Genomic DNA, 19,879 nt, shown 5'->3' with positions numbered 1-19,879 from the left:
GTAAAACCAGGTAGATGCTCTCTATGTTCCTTTCCAAGTACTAACATTCTAAAAACATATCTTTTTAATTTAAAGAACTTTATATTGTTAAGGAAAGAAATTGCAAAATGAACCTCATTATTTCCTTGTTTAAAATCCTTCAATAGCTCCCTGTTGCCTAATGCAATGGTTTCTAACATTTTGATTGTGCATACCACTAAGTCTTTAGCACCAGTTTCCAATATATATATATTACTTATAAATTACATACATATGCTCTTGAATTTATGCGTTATACGTGTGCATTATGAAACATACATAAAAATGGAATTTTAAAAGAAATAAAAATAAATAGAAATTCTAAATTTCTTTCCATACTCAATGGACCATCTTGCTTGACGTCATTTGGGGTACAAGATACCATTTTGAGAACATGAAGATATAGGATAAAGCTTAAGTAACTCATTGTGCATAGAAAGGCCATTATAACTTTGGTCCCTGCTTACTTTTCCAGTTTCATCCCTCCCCTTTTCTGGCCTCTAACTCAATGTTCCAGCAATTTCTTCCCTGTACACACCCTATTACTCAGCTCTGAACCTTTATGTATGCTCTCACTTCTATCAGCAATACCCTTCATTAAACCCTTCACCTGGAAAACACTTTCTCATCTATGGCAGAGACTAAGAGTTGCCTACCTAGTCACACATCCTTCCCTTCTTTCTCAATAACACAACTCTGATTTTATTGGAGGCTGCCATGCAACCAAGCGAAAAACTTATCTTTTTTCAGCTTCCCTTGCAGATAGTCGTATTTGTGTAATACGATTCTCGCCAATGAGATGTAAGCAGGAGTGGCTGGTGAGTTGTCAAAGAGAACATTCTAAAATGGAATCAGACTCATTGAACATGCACAGTTTTGCCCTTGGCCCTGCTCCTCTTCTGCCTAGAACATGGACTTGACACTAGAGGCAAGACAGTAAGACCATAAGAGGAGGCTCGGTGGTGAGGAAAAGGGTGCGATGCGCAGAGGACTGCAAGAAGGGCAGTGGACCAGAAGACAGACATCAGAGGGGAGAATGGTGCCAGAAGGGAAGGCCATGGTGGAACTTCTGTTTTGTGCCCCAAAAGCACTGGGAAGACTTGGGAAGGTTTACGCTGGGAAGTCACAGGATTACATTTTCATTATAAAATGTTCATGCTGGCTGCAGTATGCAGAATGGGTTGAAGAAAGCAAGTTTCCACTCAGTGAGAAGTGCTAGAAGCCTGTTGAATAGCCCAGATGGGAGATTACAGGAATATAAACTTGGTGGAGAGGGCATGAATTAGAGATGTTTGGAGGATGAAACTGACAGCACGTAGTAACTGAGTAGATACGGGGAATCCAGGAAAAAGAGGTGTCAAGGGCTTGCAGAACTGGATGGGTGGTGCTACTCTTCACTAAGATTAACAAAACAACAAATGAACAATCCTGCCCTCTGTGCTTGCAACCAGAATGCTGAGTGCTGCTGGAGAAAATTACACAACAGGGCAGATTAATAATAAATTCATGACCACCCCTCACCCAGGCTCTCAGTACCATTCATCCATCCTCCAGGTTTTCTCTAATCATCTTGCTCCTACATTCTCTATTTAAACCTGTTCCACTCTTCTCAAACTTCTGACTCCCCCACTTCTCTACCACACTCACAGATGATCATCTCATCTCCAGCTTCACAGAGAAAACAGAAGTCACCTGAAGAGAGCTCCGTCAACTTCCCATTCTGAGCCTACACTCCCCCGGGTCTCCCCATCTTCTTCCTGTCTATTACAGTAGAAGGGCTATATCCCTGCTCCTGTCTAGAAGCCATTGCCTCCTGCCTTCCCTGGGACCTTACAGTGCCCATTCTCCCTTCTCTCTCTGGTATCCTCAACCTATCACTCACTACCGGAACCTTCCCATCAGCAAGTAGACCTGCTCAAGCAAACCTCTGCCATCTTCAACCAACCAAGCAACAGAAAACTCCATCCACTTTCAGCTATTCCTCCTCTAGCAACTGCCCCCATTTCTCTTTCTTTCCCTTCCAACCAAATTTCTTAAGAATTGTCTAGGGGACTTCCCTGGTGGCACAGTGGTTAACAATCCGCCTGCCAATGCAGGGGACATGGGTTCGAGCTCTGGTCCAGGAAGATCCCACATGCCGCGGAGCAACTAAGCCCGTGTGCCACAGCTACTGAGCCTGTGCCCTAGAGCCCGCGAGCCACAATTACTAGAGACCGCGCTCCGCAACAAGAGAAGCCACTGCAATAAGAAGTCCGCGTGAGGCAATGAAGAGTAGCCCCCGCTCGCCGGAACTAGAGAAAGCCCGCACACAGCAACGAAGACCCAACAGAGCCAACAATAAATAAATAAATAAATAAAAATAAATTAAAAAAAAAGAATTGTCTACACTTGCTGGCTCTGTCTTCTCAGCTATTATTCTGAGTCTGCCATCTCAGACTACATATCTGACTACATGTCTGACATGTGGCTTGAATCTACACTAGCCAGCTGTGTGACTCTGGGTGATTAATTTCTTTGGACTCACTTTACCTCTTCTGTAAAAGATGGGGGGGAGGTATAAGATGACTACAGGCTGCAGTATAATAATCCATATTAAGCACGTGGCAGTGTCTGGCATCCGGTCAATGTTAGTTGTAGCTGTTGTACTAATCATCATTTCTCAACCCTTATCACCTGCCCCCACTAGTATAATAAAGTCACTTTACCAAATGGATAGTTTTGAGTCCTAATCTCATTTCCTCTCTCAACCTCCCCGGAGACTGTTCCCTCCCATTCTCATCTCTCCTGGTCTGATTAGCTCCCTGTTCATTACTCTTTAGCCTCCTCTGCAGGCACATCCTCCTCTACCTGGCCTTTAGGTGTTGCACTTCCTTTCCCCCAGATCCATTTGTCTTCTTCTGCTAGAGTCTCTGACACATATCAGGAGCTTCAAATATCACCTAGGCTGATGACTTCCAAATCTCTATTTCTAACCATATCTCTCGTCTCAGCATAGACCCAACTGCCTACTCCTTGTCTTCATTTAGATATCTCAGAGGCAGGACTCATGACCTCAACTTTCTTTCCTTTGTTTTAACTCTCCTCAGAAGCCTTTCTTCGTGCATTTTCTAACACTTCTACACCCATTCATTTACCAGATATCTACTGAGTACCTACTATGTTCCAGAGTTTTTTCTATATACTATTTTGTCTTAGAAAATAGTTGAGAGAGCTTATAACTAGTAGGCAAAGACAGAACAAGGGGAGTGGGATTAAAGATTAAATAAAGATTAATTAAAGATTAAATAAAGCCAAAGATAGGAACAAAATGAATTGAGATGGGCCTAAACATATGTAACAATGGCTTTAAAATCCACTAAAAAGGAGGCTCAATTTTGCTTTAAATTCTCAAGCAGCTAAAGGGGTGAGGAATATCTTGCCAGTGACTCAACAGGATGCCCATGAGAAAATAAAAATAATTATTCAGAAAAACTAAGAGAAACTAAAATTAATTTGAGTACTCAGATCAGACAAGATTTTTTCTGTGAGGCCTGCATTATGAGGTCTCTGTATGAGGTCATTCTAATGACCAGATATTATTCAGGAATTACTTCTTCAATGTGGCAGGTGGGTGAACTCAGGTTCAGTTACTTGCCTCATACTAGTCACACAGCCAGGGAATGGCAGGGCCAAGATTCAAACTCATATACGTATGGCTCCCAAACCCATGTTCTTTCCATTCCCTGATAGTGCATTTTAAAAATAAATGTCTCCCACCCACCCAGCATCTCTGAGACAACAGATATCTACATACAATGTCCATAACAGGAAAACATATGATATCGCAAAAGCTCTGTATCTTGAGGATCCCCTGGCAGCTTCTGTACTTTCAATTTAAAGACAAATGCATAGCCCTTGGTAGAAAAGATTGCGGGAAGGGAAGAACATGAAGTATTAATAAACATCGTAAAATCATTACCTGGTCCCTTAAGTAGCCTCTGAAGTAAGGGCAGTGGGGAAAATAAAATTGCAGGAGGTTTTTTTCCCCCTCCTAATAGATTGTACATTTCAACAGCTAAAAGGGTATGAAAATTTAACGGAATTTTTAATGTCTTTCTAGGTTTTACGATACCGCAAAGAGATCATCTTCATTCTCCTCGCCACGAGAACAGATGGGTGACAGGGCTGCCTCCTGCCCGCAGAGGCTGTCTGAGCAGCAGGCAAACTTCTGGGATCAATAGAGTTCACGGCAACGTGGTATCTGCCAGCAAACCTTGGAGAAGGCCATTAGTCAACCGGTGACCTGCCAACCTGACCACAGCAGCCTTCTGATGTGGATTCTCAGAAAGGTTAGGCCGTGCTGGGAAACTGAAAAGGTCATGCATGGGTATCTCACCATCAAAACTCTACAGAACTGGGGTAAAGGGCAAAGCAGAGGAGCTAGGAAGTCAGAGGTAAGGGCCACCTCAGAGGCCAAGGTGGTCACCCATCCACTGCGTGACCAAGAGAAGCTAAGCAGGAGAGGCAGTAGCTGACGTGCTACACGCGATGGAGAAGGGCAACCACTGGAAATGGCTGCCTTCCAAGAACACTGAACTAAATGTCCTCTAAAGGGATGACAATCATGGCATGAGCTCAGGTGTCCAACCAGGATCTAGAAGCTAATAACTTTCAGAAAAAGGGGGAAAAAATCCAAAACTGAACTGTACATTTTAATGTGATTAAAACACATGCTGCTTTGTAAGCTGTCATATTGTTCACTTGTTCTTCTGGAATTTCAGAGGAGCCGAGATAGTTCTATTCATCTGGGAGCCACATCCTTAGGCCTCCTTCCCCTAGGCTATTTCAGAGAAAGGGAAGAAGGAACCTCTGAGATGGCAGGCGTCTTTTGTGATCTTCTTGAGGAATCTCCTTGAGTCAGCAATGAGAAGGGGCTTTGGTGTCCAGCAGATCTGGATTAGGATCTAGCTCCATGATTTACTAATATTTTGACTTTGGGCAGGTGATTTCATTAAGTCAGACAACCCCAGACTCTTCAACTGTTTCTTGCATTCACTGGGTCTAAATTATCTTTTTCTATCTGGGTCATTTTCCTGCAGATAAACTAATTTTTTTGACAGTGGCCTTTATAAATGTGAGGCCTAGAATGGGACACAGGATTTCAGATCTAATCCGACGAGAAGTGGCTCTTCCTATCCTGATCTGAATAGTGCAGCTGTATTAGTGCAGCTCAGCCCCAGGAGGCTCTGCAGCCTTGTGGTCCGATGTGCAGGCTCTAGAGAAGACCTGTCTCTGGCTCCATTACTTACTGTGTGACTTTGAGCAACTTACTTCTCTGGGCCTTAGTTTACTCATCAGTAAAATAAGTATAATAGTACCTACCTAGACTGGTTAAGGGGATTAAATAAGTTAATAGTTATGAAGCATCTAGAAGTGACTGGTACATAATAAGTACTCAACAAATATTTACTTGGTTCATTACTCCTTAGCAACCAAGTATTCTCTAAGAAATCTAGGTTACTACTGAGTTTATATATGCACCATTTTTTTCCTTCCTTGTATTTTTTTTATTGCAGCATAATTGACATATAACATATTAGTTTTAGGTGTACAGCACAATGATTTAATATTTGTAGATATTGTGAAATGGTCATCGCCGTAAGTCTAGTTAACATCTATCACCCCCGGCCTTTGGCAACCATGAATAATATCCCATTGTATATACATTCCACATCATCTTTACCCATTCATCTTTCGATGGGCACTTAGGTTACTTCAATATCTTGGATATTGTAAATAATGCTGCAATGAACACGGGGGCACATATACCTTTTAAAGTTAGTGTTTTCATTTTCTTCAGATAAATATCTAGAAGTGGAATTGTTGCATCTTGTGGTAGTTCTGTTTTTAATTTTTTGAGGAACCTTCATAATGTTTTCCACTGTGGCTGTACCAATTCACATTCTTATCAACAGTCATAAATGTTCTCTTCTCTCCATATCCTTGCCAACACTTATTTATTGTCCTTTTGATAACAGCCATTCAAGAGTGTGAGGTGATATCTTATTGTGGTTTTGATTTGCATTTCCCTGATGATTAGAGATGCTGAGCATCTATTCATGTACCTGCTGGCCATCTGCATGTCTTTTTGGAAAAATGTCTATTCATATCTTCTGTCATTCCTTCCTTGTATTTTCTAATGAAAAGACATGACTATAAATCTTCGGTAAAAATTCACCTTGTTAAGTTTAGACTACCTTCTAGTCTGCTGATGTTCAAAATAATTTTTGGATTATATTATTCAATGTATTAATTATGGTTCCTTGTTTTGTATCATTTACATATTTATTCATCAAGTTTTCTATGTATTCATCTAAGTTGTTGATTGAAAATATTGACAAGGGCAACTTAAAATGCAATGCCGCGTTTCATTCCAGGAACTCACAAATAGGTTGAGATTTGGCCCTTTACAAACAGTCTTTGAGATAATTTCTCAGCCATTTTGGGATCCATTCTTGAACATATTCATTTCAAATGTCTCTACTTTCATTATGAGAAAACTTTTAAAATTCTCAAAAATGTGTAGCATGCAGGATACTTCTCTTCTATGCCATTTTATTGATCTATTGTGTTCTCAAAATTCTAATTAAATCATTTATTTATTAAATAATATTTAATGAGCAGCTATTCTGTCAATAAACAGATAAATAAATATAATAATAAGGTAATTTCAGATAGTGACAAGTGCTAAGAAGAAAACACAACAGAGAAACAGAATACGGCTAGAGCAGGGGGTGGGGATGTTAGGGCAGGTGGGAAGGGAAGGCTCTTCTCTAATGACATTTGAGCTGAGACCCGAACAGAGAGAAAGAGATAGCCATGTGAATATTTTGAGAAGGGCCGAGCCAGACAGAGGGCAGAGATAATGCAAAGGCAACATACACTAGAAATGTTTGAGGACAGAAAGGAGGTCACTGTGGTTGGCTGGTGACTACATGGGGGCATGGTAAGCAATAAAAAAGAGAGACAGGGTGAGAAATATCACATAGGACTTTGTATAACATGGCAAGGGATTTAGATTTTTTTTTTTCCAATTGTAATGAAAAGCCCCTGGAAGAATTTAGGCAGGAGAGTAACATGATCTGATTTACATTTTTAAAATAATATTCTGGCTGCCATGTAGAAAACAGATTATCAGAGGGAAGAACATAACCAAGGAAACCAATGAAAAGGCTGGTGCACTAACCCAGCAAGAGATGAAAGTACCTTGAACTGGGAGGGTAACAGTGGAAAGGGGTAGGAATAGCCTAATTCCGGGTTTCTTTCAGAGCAAAGCAAAAAGGACTTGTTGATGAACTGAATGTAAGGTGTGAGAGAAAAAGAAGCATCAAGAATGACTTCTAGGTTTGGGTCCTGATCAATTGGGAGAACTGTGGTTCCTTTTACTGAGATAGAGAAGCCCGAAGGAGCAGCACGTTGTGCGGCTGGGCTGTGTGGGCAAATCAAGAGTTCTGTGTTGGATCTCAATCTCCCTATCCATCTATGCCTCTATCAAACATTCATTTAGTGGTGATGCTGGGACACAAAGAGGAGACAAAGAGTCTTAAAACACAGAGAGTCTACAAGAGGATATAAAAGCAGACAGACAAGATGGAAGCACCAGATGCTACTGGAGCTTGGTCTATGCACCAACCACCCAGACAGGGAGTGTTACTGAGAAAAGAATTTCAAGAACAGGCAACACCTAAGGTTAGGATAGCAGGACTTATTCATAGTGAACCCAGGCTACCTCCTGATGACATCTTCTTTCACAATTATAGGCTTAATAATCAAAACCAAGATATCTTAAATCATTAATATGAAGGACACAGGTCAATAGTTTTGAGGGACCAAACTTTTGGAAAATTGGGATAACATATGACCATTTCCTACCTCTAAGTAGCAATTCAATCTTATTCTCAGGGGCTCCAAGATCATATCTACAATTTATTTTCTTCACTGTGGATGCCTGATTAGGCATGAATGTACAAAATTGACTGAGATAGTCAAAATACTCTTCTTAGGTTTTGTTTTCTTTCAGCCACGCTTGGTCCGAATGAAGCTAGTTCTCTGGGATAATGATTTCAGCATCCTCTTGCATCCTGCTGGCTTCCAACTTTCTCAGCTCTGGCCACACTAGCCTCATTTCACCGTGCCCCCTCTTGCCACAGAGTCATTCAAATGCTGTTTCCTCTGCTTCAAGCACTGTTCCCACCCCTCTTCACAGAGTTAATGCATATCAACCTATTTTCAGCATCACTTCCTCAAACATTTCTTAGTTTCTCTGACAAGTTCATACCCCTTCTTATATTTATACCCTTGAAGCCCCCTTTCCCCATTCTTTGTAGCATTTATCTCAGTGGCAATTTTGTTCTGGGTTGATTATTGCTCTCTCCACTATACTAAACACTCTAGGAAGGCAGGAACCCTGCTGGCTTTGGTTCACCATTATTCTCCAGCATGCAGCACGATGCCTAGTACTGTTAAGTTGATGAACAAGAGCAAAGAAGGAAAATAAGAGTCTTTCCTCTCTTTTTTTTACTCAGTCATTAATATGACCTTGTCTTTGCACCTCATTAGCCCAACCTTCTTTGTTTTCCTTCCTTCGAATAAAATGATCATAAGTCCTTTTTAGTTATTCATAGGATTTGGCATTAGGGGAGCCCAATATTAGCTCCACTATGATATAGAGTACTGAATCTTCTTTTGTTGGTTAATTTAGTTACTGTTTACTGGGGTCTTACCAGAAGTCAGACACTTCATATTATATATATATATATATATATATATATATATATATATATATATATATATATATATATATAAACACTGCTTCATAAGGACGATGCAAGGTAGGTATTCCTATACCTGTTTAATAGATGAAGAAATCCAGTCTCAGAGAGGTTTAGTGATTCATCCAAGGTTATACAGACAAGAGATAATCTGGTATATAATCCTTGGTCTTTCTGACTTTAAAGCTCATGATTTTTGGTTCCCCTAAATGTAAATCTGTGTTAAAACCTATTTTTCGAATTTGATGGGAAATATAAATGTGATAGTACATGAAAAGAAAAACTCTTCTAAAGTTGTAAAGCATTGTAGGAACATTAGTCACTGAGTTTCCCAGTTAATTATCACCACTGCATCCTGTATTTTTTTTATTTGCTTGTGGATATGTGCTCTTTTGTTCATGGGAAAAAACTAAAGATTGCCAGTTTGGGGACTGAAGAATTTAGGGAAACCTGTAATTCAGATCAAGGTAACCTCTTAAAGAGTTAAGAATGTGATTATGATTTAGAAACAGATTATGATTTAGAAGCAGACATCTGATTAGTTTTATTATATCCAACTTGGAAAAAAAGTTGTGTGAATACAAAGGTGGAGCTCAGAAAAAGACATTCCCCAAAGTCAGAAGAAGTTGGTAATAATTACATGGGATTACTCAAGGGGAACTGGCCTTGGCATACATGACCTATAACTTAGAGAGGAGTTTGTTTTCAGGAAAACAGAATGTTGTTAAGATACTAAGAAGTAACATTTTCTGAAGATTCTGTATGTGTTAGGAACATTACCTGCAATGTTTTCTTTAATCTTCAAAATATACCAATTAAGGCTCAGAAAAATCAAGTACCACATCCAACAATACATATGACAGAGCCAGAACTGAACTCAGGAATGTCTGACTCTGGTGACCAAACCCTTAACTATTAAAATAGGCAATGGATAATATATTACTTAATTATTTTACTTTATCTACATCAGTCGCTAAAAAGCTTGCTTGATATAGTCCAAGATGCAACCATTTCCAGCTGCTTGGGCAAAGTTCAGTTCCTTCATGTTCAAGGTTGAAGACTGGACAACGGGTTGGGTGAATTCACCTAAGTCTTTCCCTCAGTGACATTCTCCTAGTGCTTAGCCCCTTTCAAGTGACAGTATCCAGATTGGCTAAATGACCAAAACTGGTTGAAAAAATAGTAGTAGTGCGACAGGAGTAGTGCAACAGGACTGGGAGTTGGAAGACCTCGTTTCTGATCTCAGTTTTGTCACTAAGATGCCGCAAGACCAAAGAAATTAACCCTGCCTCCCTGAGTCTTGGTTCTTCATCTATAAAATGAGGGTATTAGAGCAAAATCTCCATGATCCCTTTTGGCTCCTGTATTCACTGGCTGTCCAGTGGTAGGAAGAGAAGCTGGAGGTTGACCTCACTTTTGGGAGGCTCCCAATTATCTTCCAGACGCCATACTGAAAGGAGGCGCAGTTCCACGAAACCTTGTATACAGCAAAACCTCTGAAAGCCATCACCTTCCAACATGATGTGGTCATCACTGTTCCCTTGCCCTTCTGGCTCTGCAGGACTATTCCTGGAAGGGCCAGCAGCTGAAATAGTACTTCTGGGAATCTAAGGGTGGTGAAGAGTGGGGAGCACAGGTACTTCTTTGAGGCCCACTGGTAGGAAACATAGAGTATACAGGGAGTGAAGACTGTTGTCCTCCAATGCCAAGGTACACTCAAAAATGATAACAGCTAACATGTCTACAGGCTTTGTAGACATTGTCCTCTGATCTGATATGTCATTTCAGCTTCCCAACAAATCTTGATGGAAAGGAAGGTACGTAATGGGTACTGTATGTGATTAAGGGAAAGAAATGGGCTTGGGAAACACACACACACACACACACACACACACACCCCACACACACACACACTCTTTCTCATCTTCATAGGAGCTACAAAACTCCTAAAACTGCCTTCACTTTTATTTACAGCATTGACAGGATAGTAATTGGAACCATCTCTTGAGAGCAATGAAGCCATCTTGTGACGCTGAGTCTCTTACCAGTGGCCCCAGCTTCAAGGAAGGATAGAAGTCCCCCTGGAAATTAAACCCAGGCCCCTCTCCTATCCCATCCTCCACCACTCATCCCCACCCCATCCCAGGTCCACTGCTCTAGCCACACTCAACCATTCACAGACACTCACACTCTTCCATGCCTCCATGCCTCTGCCTATGCTGTTTCTTCTGCCTCACAAATCATTTCCCCTCTTTGCTTGGTAAACTACTACTTATATTTTTTCAGACACGTCTCAAATGCTAGCTCATGCAAAGACTTCTTTGATACAGCCTCTAGTTATTAGTGACTTCATGCTCTGCTTACCCAAGTAATTTGGACATCTCTAGATTATTGAAAAACACAAAAAACACTGAGATTATTAATTCAATTATCTCCACCCTTCACCCCCATAGACATGAGATCCTCAAGGGGATGGACCATGATGAATTCATTTTTGTTTCTCCAGAACTTAGACCAGCACCTAGCACATAGGAGGCACTCAGTAGTATGGTTGGAGGGATGGATGCATGATTGGATAGGTCACTAACTGACAGGAAGAACTCTAGGTCATTCTCCATCAGGCAGAAGTTTAATTTTAAAGGGTAAAGTAAGACAGTACGATACTCAGAGAAATATATATATTATATATATATCCTCTGATATATATATATCAGAGGATATATTCTTGCCTCAAGTACTGGAAAGACTGTGTTCTGCCACTTGGGCAGGAATGAGAAGGATGTTAAGAGTAGACAGGGTAAGACCAAAGGCTCAGGGTCAAGGGCAAAGCCCAGTCCAGAGCACCCATGGGATGGCCTCCTTCAGGACAAGGAAGAGGTCATACAACTGGCCCCAACAGAGCCTGGAAAATGCTGCGATTACCTGTGGCCAAAGGTTTCTCCAGACCTCCCAATGTAAATTACTTAAAACAGCACTGGCATCTTGTGATACCAAGATGGTGCAGCAGTTCAGCAAAACTCTAAATGAAAAACAAGTTTCACATTCTAAGGAATGAATGGATAAATCCTTGTAAACACGTCCAGTTCTATTGGGCAAATTCAGAACACTGAGTATTCATAGCTTAAGAGGATCTTATAATCTCCACAACTATGGATAACATTGTTGGACTCAGGCTCCCAACACTGGTCCTGATAAATACTGCTGGTGAAAACCCCTTGGGCATGTTTCCACAAGGGGATTTCCTCTTCTTTCCCCAAGGATGGAGTAGCCCTAGTATAAACACTCCCATCTCCTGCTTCTATACTCTTTACTTTTTCCAGCCTGGGAAGGAGGAATCGTTTAGCTGATCCATGAGACTCTGGAAAAAACCAACATTTACGGGGCCATGTGGAAGTGGAGCAACAGCCTTGAAATGGGGTCAGTACAGGCTTGGCATGTGTCTATCTTCTTGAACAACCTGTGGGCTCTTTGGATTTAAACCACCTGAGGGCCAGTGAGCTCTTGGAGTTTGAGTTTAAATTCAGCAGATCAAGTGCCGAAGCAAGCCCAGCCAGATGTCTTGTCTCTTTGTCTCAGCTCCTTGGCCTGCCAATGAATGGATCAAGTCAGTGCCATGCAGGTCCCAAGGTTCAGAAAAAAGGGTAGGATCCCACCCCCTGCTCTTTAATTCAGTCTAACCAAAGTCAATATCATGCTGTGCTTCAGGTGTCTCTGTGAAATGTTCTCAACTAGCTGGACTCTGGAGCGGGACAGTGGTGAGTACTGGCATATCTACGTCCCAAACACATACACGTCATTAGTCAAGATTCTTTAGCTATAATTTTAAGCCTACAGGACAAAAATATCTAAGATTCAGCTTCAGTTAACTGCAGGGTTTATTTTACTCTATGGAAAAGCGATATTCCCAATCTTCCTAAAATAAGTTGTTTCAGTTATTTGGGGTCTTTTTGTGAAGGAGTCTGTAATATTTCCTGTCCAGAAAGTCTCTGAGAGACTTGTTGTAGAAATGAGCTCTCATTCGGGGGTGGGGGTGGGGGAGGGTATCTTCCACAGGAGCTCTTCTTAAGTGGTGAACAGGTTAGTGAAAAAAGGACTGTGAACACTGAATTTATGAAACAAAAACACGGTCTATCACCTAGTAGTATCATTTAATTCAAAAGAAGTTATAGGGTCCATTAACTATTAGGAATACTCAAAGCCAAAGGGGGGCTTATTTAATCAAATCCTTCATTCAAACATATATTAAACAAATACTTCATCAGTATGTACCATGTGCCAGGTGAAGGGCCCACAGTGTCTGACGTCTAAAACGTGGTCTCATAAAGGGAGAGAAACCCAGTGAAAAAATGCAGTCTCCCTCCCCTTAAGGAATGGTCCCCTTTACATCGGCTTCATCATCATTTCTGCCTCTCATTTAACAGTTAGTAACTCCTTCTACTTGAACTTTAAGTTCCTGCATTGCTTGGCTTCCCTGACCCCACAAAACTAATGATCTATAAGCTAACGCACTGTACTTTTTTATGTAACAAGGCTCTTTCTGTAATGCAGATAGTCACTCTATAATTCAGCCATGCTATACACATGCATAAAGTGGCCTGCCCCAATAATACAATGAAGCACTTTTCCCAGGAAGTGAAAAAGCAATGGAACCTGCTGAAAGAGAGCCTGGATAATCAATTAGAACAGGTGGGATGTTGCTTCTCTTCCTAAGGGTCCTTCCTCCCTGCTGATCTCTTTCTTCTTGTTTGCTTTTGATACATGTTTAGGATTAGACAGGTAACCAGGGAATGATTCACAGAGAACTGAAGGTCAAAATTTATTGACACAGATCATTTAATTGGACTATGGGTATATAATTCCCTACAAAATACTGGTTTGGGTTTTCTCCATCAATTCTGAAGAAGAAATCAACTAGTATAGTTTTAATTGTCAAGAAATGTCAAGGGTAAGCTGCAACGAAGTGAGAGAGTGGCATGGACATATACACACTACCAAAGGTAAAACAGATAGCTAGTGGGAAGCAGCCGCATAGCACAGGGAGATCAGCCCGGTGCTTTGTGACCACCTAGAGGGGTGGGATAGGGAGGGTGGGAGGGAGACACAAGAGGGAGGAGACATGGGGATATACGTATATGTATAGCTGATTCAGTTTGTTATAAAGCAGAAACTAACACACCACTGTAAAGCAATTATACTCCAATAAAGATGTTAAAAAAAAAGAAATGTCTACTATATTCTTTTGATTCACAAAACTATTTTTTTCTTTTACTTTGTATAATGTTCCCAAACCAAACCATCCAAATACCTCCTTGAGGAAGGCATTAGGTAGTAACATTTTATCTTTGGAAACTTGCAAGTAGTTACTTAAAACATTGTAAATTTCTTCCCCTGTCCTTGAAATGCACCATATAAATATTGCATTTGATCCTTAACTTACACTTCATAAATAATTTATTTCAAAAATGTCCCTCCATAAGACTAACAGTTGCTGAGGTGTTCAGTTTTCAGGGAAAGCATTTATTTACTGCATGAGCCCAGGAAGGCTGGTAAAGACTTGGCTAAAAGCTCCACATGGAGCGAATTATGGTAATTATATTAACGCTCAAATCCATGATGTGCTGTTCAAATCTGTTAAAAGGTTTTGCACTGTAGTGTCCACATTTGATGGACAATAAGTCCACTGGAAATGTTTAACACTTCATAGGGAGGCTTCCGAGATTCATTTCTCATAGTTCCAAGAATTGCTACGACTGCCTAGAGGTAGCTTCCAGAGGAGTTTCTGAAAGTCCCAACTGAGAATTCATATCCTCTTTAACATCCTCCACTTCTGGTTCAGACTGAAACTACAAGTTCAAGTCACCAGAAATGAAAATCAAAGGAAACATCATACAATTAATTTTGATGACTGGGTAAGTTTTAACTCATGTATGGTAATATTCTGGTTAATGATATGGCTCCTTAGGACATCCATTAAAAATCCATTAACTTAACAGGCAAAATCTAATAAAATTATTCTGGAAATTTTCTGCCAGATTAGCATTATGGACTTTTAATGAATATTTCCTGTAGGTATTGCTCTATTAGCAGAGCTAATATACTAATTAAACATGGGTCTTGTGTTGGAGGGGAGGGGAGCACAAAAAGATGAAAATAATCAGAAAATCAGAGTTGAACTTGAACCCAAGTCACCTAAGGTAACTGCTAAAATCAGTAAACATCACTAGAGCTTTTAAAAGCAAAAAGTGTGGACATCCCAGTACCAGCCACCCCAGTCATTCATTTATCCACTTATTAATCAAAGAGTAATTTAGCTGCTAAAATGTGCCATGTCTTGTGCTGGGGCCAGAATACAAATGTAAATAAGTGAAAATCCACAGGTCAAGGAGCTCATAGTCTACAGTAGAATCAAGACATGTAAACAGGTAATCAATGTGTACTATAATAAATCTGCGTTCAACACACCATGGGAATACTCAGGAACAAACAACTAAATTTGAGGGAAAGGGTGGACATATAAATTTAAAAAATCACTTAAACAATGAAGCAATTGAAGTTGAAATTTGTGTTCCAGTAAAATATTAGCTCCTTCTAGGGCCTCCCACAGGGAGGGTTTCAATCCTGACATCATTTATTGGTTCTGCATGTGGTTATAGAAAGTTACTTATATCTCTGATTCTCATCTGTAAGCAAGATAACAGTACTTTTGTCACTGGTTTTAAGAATTACATGCAACAAGGTATGTGAAAGCACACAGAAATGTGCTTGAAATATAGAAGGGGAAGGAGGATTAGCGTTTATTTGTTGCCTACTATAGACACACAATAAACATTATTTGGAAGTCAATACAGCGAAATGATTAGAGCAGGATTTGGAATCCTCCAAACATAGGCTTGAATTCTGCTTCTACCATTTGCAAACTGTGCAACCATAGGTTAGACACCCTTCCCCTTTCTGAACCTTGGTTTCTTCAGCTGTAGAACAGGATAAATAAAAATAACTCTGTTACACTGTTTTGAAAATTTAAAAGGATACTGGTTGTAATGCAATAGTATCGTGTCTCAGAAACAGTAAACTATTAGTTTTCATTCTACATTAACTATATCTTTCATAGGCAAGACTATAAAGATATACAGCATTATGAGACTTGTCTAAGTTCATACCATCAGTGCTAAAACTAAAACTACCCTTGCTCCCAGTTCAGCGTTTTAGACCCAACTTGCCTGCACCCCTCAATTACAGGACAAGAGTCCCTCCCCTAGTACTCAGTCCTGATGCTTCTTCTTCAAGGCAGGGAGCTCATGGGGAGCCTCCAGAACACCAGACTGAGGACTCAGGACTTAGTGGCCCTGCTTTAGCTCTAATGACCAGTGCACTAGTACCTTGGGGTTGTGGGCTAAATTGTGTCCCCAAGATTCCTATGTTGAAGCTCTAACCCCCAATGTGACTGTATTTGGAGATAAGAGTCAACAAGGAAGTAATTAAGGTTAAATGAGGCCAAAAGGGTGGGGCCCTGATCTGATAGGTTTAGTGTCCTTATAAGAAGAGACACCAGAGAGCTCTCTCTCTGCACACACACAAAGAAGAGATCACATGAACACACAGCAAGACGCAGCTGCCAACAAGCCAAGAGGAGGCCTCAGAATTAAACTGCCTTGTTGGCACCCTGACCTTGGACTTCCCAGCCTCCAGAACCGTGAGAAATAAATTTCTGTTGTTTAAGTCTCTCAGTCTATAGTATGCTGTTATGGCAGCCAGAGCAAACAAAGACACCTGGGATATCTCTTTGCCACCGTTTTCTCTTAACTCTTTCCAATCCGTCTCAATTCAAACAACTGTGTTCAAGTCAAACACATTCTGTCAGTAGATATTCACCAACATCTTCCATGCCAAGATACTCAAGGGTACGGCAGATACAGTCCCTGCCCTCCAGAAGCTTTTGGTTGAGTATCACTTTGCTGTCTGGCTGCCCATTTCCCCTGCTGGACCTGAGGCACTGTCCAAAACCCCAGTCTGGCTGGCTGGAGTCCTGACCCGCCATCCTCTGGTTGGCTCCCTCAGCCCCCAGAATAAAAGACTGACCCTATTCCCCAGTTGCTATCTCAGTTGCTGGCTCCAGATGGTCTGAATACCCAGAATTTTAAAACTAACCACCATATGACTTAAAGTATTAATAGTTTTTATACCCTGTGAAGTTATATCCACTCATCAGCCGAGAGCCCATCACACTCTGACTCCTGTCTAGGTGTGGACTATGGATGTTTGTTCCAGTCAAGCTCAAACTGGCTTTGGGTGCTAAATATTGGACTTCTGCTTAATCCTGCTGGAGGCCAGCCATACAGCCACATCAGTTCCCTCAGGTCTCAGATATCCCAAGGAGGAAGTCTGCTTTGGTAGAAAGGTGTAGAGTCAGAGACCCTAGTCCTACTATTGACCCTACAACTAAACAGTAGATAAAAGAACTGAATCTCAGTTTTCCCATCTGTAAAATGGAAATAGCTAGACAAATAGGTTTGTGAGGGCCAAATGAGATAAATAAGTTAATCACCTACCAAATCACCGACCAAAGGACTTAGAATGCAGCTGATGACTAATGATTGCTGCTTTGCTTTCTTCCTCCCTTCCCCTGGTCCCAAGCTCCTCCCCTTCTCTACCAGCTCAGATCCTATGATGGTTTCAGTCGAGCCACGGAAAGTCCAGAAGGGTTCTTTCTGCATACTACCCTGGCTCTGTTCTTTACCCCAGATTTAGCTATTAGTAGTTGAACAGACCATGGACAACTGAGCTATGCTGTCCACAGCATAGCAGTATCGATGCTACTTGGATCTTTCATATTTCTACTCTTATATTCTTGCAATCTAAAAGAGTAGTCATGAGGACTCCACCAGAGAAAGGTTGGACTGAAATGACCTACTAAGTGACTCAGTTATCAAGGGGGGTTGAAACTATGGCAGACACTACTAGTTGTTCACCCATATTTTATAGCACAGCTCTCAACTTCTGGCCAGTCACACGAATGGTCACCTGACTGCCTGGCCAATTACCACATTTCCCAGCCACCCCTGCAGCCTAATGAGGCCTCGTTAACAAGTGCCGGTCAAATATATACACTACCAAATGTAAAATAGATAGCTAGTGGGAAGCAGCCGCATAGCACAGGGAGATCAGCTCGGTGCTTTGTGCCCACCTAGAGGGGTGGGACAGGGAAGGTGGGAGGGAGACGCAAGAGGGAGGAGATATGGGGATGTATGTATATGTATAGCTGATTCACTTAGTTATACAGCAGAAACTAACACACCATTGTAAAGCAATTATACTCCAATAAAGATGTTAAAAAAAAAACAAAAACAAGTGCCGGTCAATAGGATGTGATCAGAGATGATGTGGCCCATTTCCACGTTATGCTTCCTCCAAAGGAATGTGGATGGATTCTTCTGGTCCTTTTTATTCTTCCCACTAACTGGCTGGGAACTGATGAGAAATGAAGCGGCTAATCTGGACCCAAAGTTGGAGGACATGTTATGAGAATGGCAGAGCTGCCTGATAATCACTTACCTCTATTCTACTACATAAAAGGGAAATACTCTGCCATCCTGTTTAATCCACAGTACTTTTAAATTGTCTCGTTACAACCTCCTAGCCTGCACACTAAACAATACAGAAGTACTTCTCTTTAATCAGGTATAATTGCCTACCTGATGACAGCTTACTAGAATTGTAGGTAGTAACGATAAGAAATAAACATCTTTCTGTGACATGAACATGTAAACCTGAAACTTTAACATATCAGCTACCATTATATGTACCTAGTATCTGAATTCTTTTACCAGGTAAATTCCTACCAATCATCCACACCTTTACTACCCAGTTAGTGTCGCATAAAACTGGAAGTCAGGGACCCTACGGCTTTAGTCAGGAACCACTGGCTCATGTTCCAGTTTATGTCTTGCTCCTGATCCTTCCAATTTTGACCTCTTCAATTCTTTTTTTCTGTATGGCCTTGCCTGGTTCCTTGAACCTAAATCACAAGACATTCTCCTAGGTCTGACTGGAGACAATCCACACACATTCCTTTGATTATGCTATTCCCAGCTGCTCCATGCAAATATCTTCCTCAGTCTAGCCCCACGTCTAAGAGTCTACATTTCAAGGCAGCTTTTCATAACTCAGTTCCCATAAGCCCCAATACAAGGGCCTACTAATCATGGCCTACCCATCATAACTTACTCGCTTCTCTTGGAAAAACAGGCTTGTGTTCCTATATTTTAATTCAGACAAAGACAAACAAAAAATAAACACCAATATATTCATGTGTACATACACATAATCAGAAAAAATTATTTTTTTTACCTATTTTGCTGTAATTATCTGCAACCAAGTCTTCCAAACCAACCATCTTCCAGAAACTGTCATCCCAGCCTTTCTCTGCAGAGTATGTCCATTTGCACACCAGGGAGCAGAGAGACCTAAGAAAATGGGAGAGAGGTAGAACCAATAATATGAGCCTGGCTTCCTTTATATTTTGCCTAATACTCGTCCAGATATCTGCAATAGTATTGAAAAAGTAGAATAAATTGAAGTAGGTAATTACTCATCCCTGTTTAAATCAAAAGTCCCCACTGACACCTGTTAATGACTGAGAGCATCTTCTTTCTCTTTCAAAAGGGGCCCAGCCCTTTACTTAGGTCTGGATCAAACAGTGTATGTAAATATTTGTATTTATATCTATATTCATATTTACATGACATTTGTGAGATAAACAGATATTACAACAATGACTAGCTACTTGATGATACAGAGCATTATTATTAAGTGTTAGGTATGAAACTGATAATTGTGGTTATGTTTTGAAAAAGGCTTCTTAGGTAAATGATACATACTGAAACACTGATGTATAAAATGATATATTATCTGGGATCTGCTTTAAAAGAGCAAGTGAAGGGGAAGTGAATGGTGTTGCGGATGGAATAGAACCGGCCACGGGTTGACGGCTGTAGGGCTGACGGTGGCTAAATGGGTGTTCGCTATACTTCTCTATTTTGTACATGTTCAAA

General features: G+C 40.8%; 1 protein-coding gene across 8 annotated transcripts in view; it reads right to left on the bottom strand.

Annotated features, from left to right (window-relative positions):
* FGGY (FGGY carbohydrate kinase domain containing) overlaps positions 1 to 19,879 on the bottom strand; it is a 434,091-nt gene that overhangs the window by 255,427 nt on the left and 158,785 nt on the right. For all 8 annotated transcript variants that reach the window (XM_057531672.1, XM_057531675.1, XM_057531680.1 and 5 more), the window contains one exon: positions 19,176 to 19,291. In XM_057531672.1, the coding sequence (XP_057387655.1) occupies positions 19,176 to 19,291 (116 nt within the window). The remainder of the gene's footprint in view (positions 1 to 19,175; positions 19,292 to 19,879) is intronic.

Source organism: Balaenoptera acutorostrata, chromosome 1 (assembly GCF_949987535.1).
Source record: "Balaenoptera acutorostrata chromosome 1, mBalAcu1.1, whole genome shotgun sequence".
In the NCBI taxonomy this organism is placed as follows: Eukaryota; Metazoa; Chordata; class Mammalia; order Artiodactyla; family Balaenopteridae; genus Balaenoptera; species Balaenoptera acutorostrata.
Note: the sequence above shows the minus strand (reverse complement) of the source record. Positions and strands in the feature narration are given on the sequence as shown.